The sequence below is a fragment of the Gadus morhua genome, chromosome 21, assembly GCF_902167405.1.
Source record: "Gadus morhua chromosome 21, gadMor3.0, whole genome shotgun sequence".
Taxonomy (NCBI): Eukaryota; Metazoa; Chordata; class Actinopteri; order Gadiformes; family Gadidae; genus Gadus; species Gadus morhua.
The window spans coordinates 9,269,927-9,272,426 of record NC_044068.1 but is presented as its reverse complement, the minus strand read 5'-3'; the positions used below and the strand labels follow the sequence as shown (position 1 = coordinate 9,272,426).

At 39.8% G+C, this 2,500-nt stretch overlaps 1 protein-coding gene across 4 annotated transcripts in view; it reads right to left on the bottom strand.

Annotated features, from left to right (window-relative positions):
* The window catches only part of LOC115534790 (inositol-trisphosphate 3-kinase B), a 26,488-nt gene that overhangs the window by 22,464 nt on the left and 1,524 nt on the right, over window positions 1-2,500 (bottom strand). For all 4 annotated transcript variants that reach the window (XM_030346027.1, XM_030346030.1, XM_030346028.1 and 1 more), the window contains exon 2: window positions 257-414. In XM_030346027.1, the coding sequence (XP_030201887.1) occupies window positions 257-303 (47 nt within the window). In that variant the 5' untranslated portion in view covers window positions 304-414. The remainder of the gene's footprint in view (window positions 1-256; window positions 415-2,500) is intronic.

The following is a 2,500-nucleotide window of genomic DNA, read 5'->3' as shown; positions in this document are numbered from 1 at the left end:
GGGGAGAAGGAAAAGAGGAGAGGGGAGGAGGAGGGGAGGTGAGGAAGAGAAAGGAGAGAGGACAGGAGGGGAGAGGGGAGGAGAGGAGAAGAGGAGGGGAGAGGGAAGGAGAGGAGAAGAGGAGGGGAGAGGAGAGGAGGGGATACGACAAAGGACAGGAGGGGGAGGAGAGGAGAGGAATATTGATTTAACCAAGAGTTACCTTATTCCCTGTTAACATAGTATAACAGTGACTATGAACTATGACATAACATACCTGCTCATGACTCCCAGGCTATTGAGGTTCAAGGTAGAGGCTGCCATGCCCGCGGCCAGGCCAGGGGCTTCGATGGCTGGGTACACATGAGACAAAGTCCCCTACAGCTGCATGGAGTGCTGGGAAGTTACTGGCGATCACTGGCACTAGAAAATTGTCTGAGTAGAAAAAGAAACCCACAGCAGGGAATGTAGACAAAGTTAATGACCTTAGAAAAACTTTAAGAAGCTGCAGTTTTAAACCAGGACTGTAACATGTTCACTATAGGCAGGTAATCTTTAATTTTTATTGAAATTATTTGGTAACACTTTACATTTAGGGTACATTAATTAACCATTAATTAACATTAGTTAATGCAGAAATAGTTAGGGTTAACAATAATCCTTACTCTATCAAATAATGTATAAATGAATACCGTACTTAACACACCATTACCTTAGTTGACATCTGATTCAAATAAGAATAGAAATCTACATTAATTCCACCTGGGGCAATAGTTACAAGCAGCTTGTACACAGTGAACTGCACCTTTAGTAAACATAATCAGCATTAGTAAAGGATTACTTTATTTGTTGACTGTGAATTTAATTTTAGCAAATGCTTATTACCGCATTAACTAATGCCTTGTTCATTAATGTACCCTTATTGTAAGGTATTACACAATAATCTGAAGAAAAGGGTGTGCGTCAAAAACTTCTAAGACGGCTGCACTGATAACAGTGACAAGGTGCTGAATGATAAACACTTTGCGGAACCGACGATGGAACGCATTGTGCTGAGCAAACAACCAACACGATGGTCAGATAACATAGTTGGCCCGGGCTTGATCAAACAACCCTGACAACAGTGTGACTGTGGACACGCCACACCGATGCTACCGTGCGCTACCGTGTGTACAGCCCGTCTTTACTGCGCCTCTTAAGTCCTAGGGAACAACACCCATTTTGTTTTCATGAGAAGATATGAGCATGAGGAAAAACAAAGTATCCCCTGAAGAGATGAAGCGATTGGGACTAGAGGGAGTTGGAGGAGGAGGGGGAGACAGAGGGAAAGTCTTTTTCTGTCTCTGTATCTGTGTGAGGTAAAATTAGGCATTAGATTGCTTTCAAATGATAAATTGAATAGAATTATAACTATAACAATTGAACTGTAGTATTTTTGTATTACTTGATGCCAGGTATTTTAGCCATGGTGTGGTATGTTATTTTTTAATGTAAACCACCTGAATATGCAGAGCAGATAATTATAATCGAAGGCTCTGTGCAGTGTCCTGAGCAGCTGAGCTAAGGTCTGTTTTAACTGAAACAGAAATTGGTTTAAAGTGGGCATAAAACATTGCTTTGGGTTCTGTGACCATAGTTGAAGGTGGTAATCACACAGTAGTTATTTTAACAAAATAACAAATGAACAATATTATTAGGATGCATATTCTGTCATCGAGTTTGTTTCAGGAAAAATACACATAATAGGCCCACTATAATCCAATCTTCAAATATATAATAACAGATATTTTAAGATAAAGATAAGTGATGACCTTATACACATAGCAGCGCCTTGACAATATATTTGGATAAGCTTACTAAGTCTTTTCTGAACTATGATAATTGGCGTCTGCTCATTAATTTATTTTCCAAGACACTAGACGTCCTCCTGCATGGAAAGTCGCTATGACCTAGTTTGGTTCCTCCTGACTCAAGACAAGTGGAATGAGAGGAATAACAAGGCGAGCAGTGGAATCTCTTTTGGTGTAGAAAAATGCAGGCAAAGGAAGGACAAACTAAACGGGAGTAGATAATCACTCCTCTTGAGCAACTTGGATGAGACAGTTTGAATCGGTCGGCATTGAATCAATCAGTATCCAAAAGCCAGCATATAGTCGGTATCATTGTCTGTATCACCATCATCATAGTTTTCACATAGTTGGCTCTACTTCTCCCTGGTAATGAGTAGGGTATGGAGGAATATACATGTTGTTTACCGCTCATACATATGTATATTTGCTTTAATCAGGAAAAAAATACGAAAACAAACAAATGTACTAATATAGCACATGCACATAACACATGCAAATACCTTAAACATCTAAAAGGACTGAAATAAGAAAAGTCAATAATTGCACTGTTTGAATACTGGAGCAAAGTCTTGTGTGCTCGCCTCCGTTATGGGGTCATCGCTATTACTTCAAATATTAGCCTATGTTTGCTTCATCACTTAGGCCTACCTCTACAAAGCTGATTAACAGCA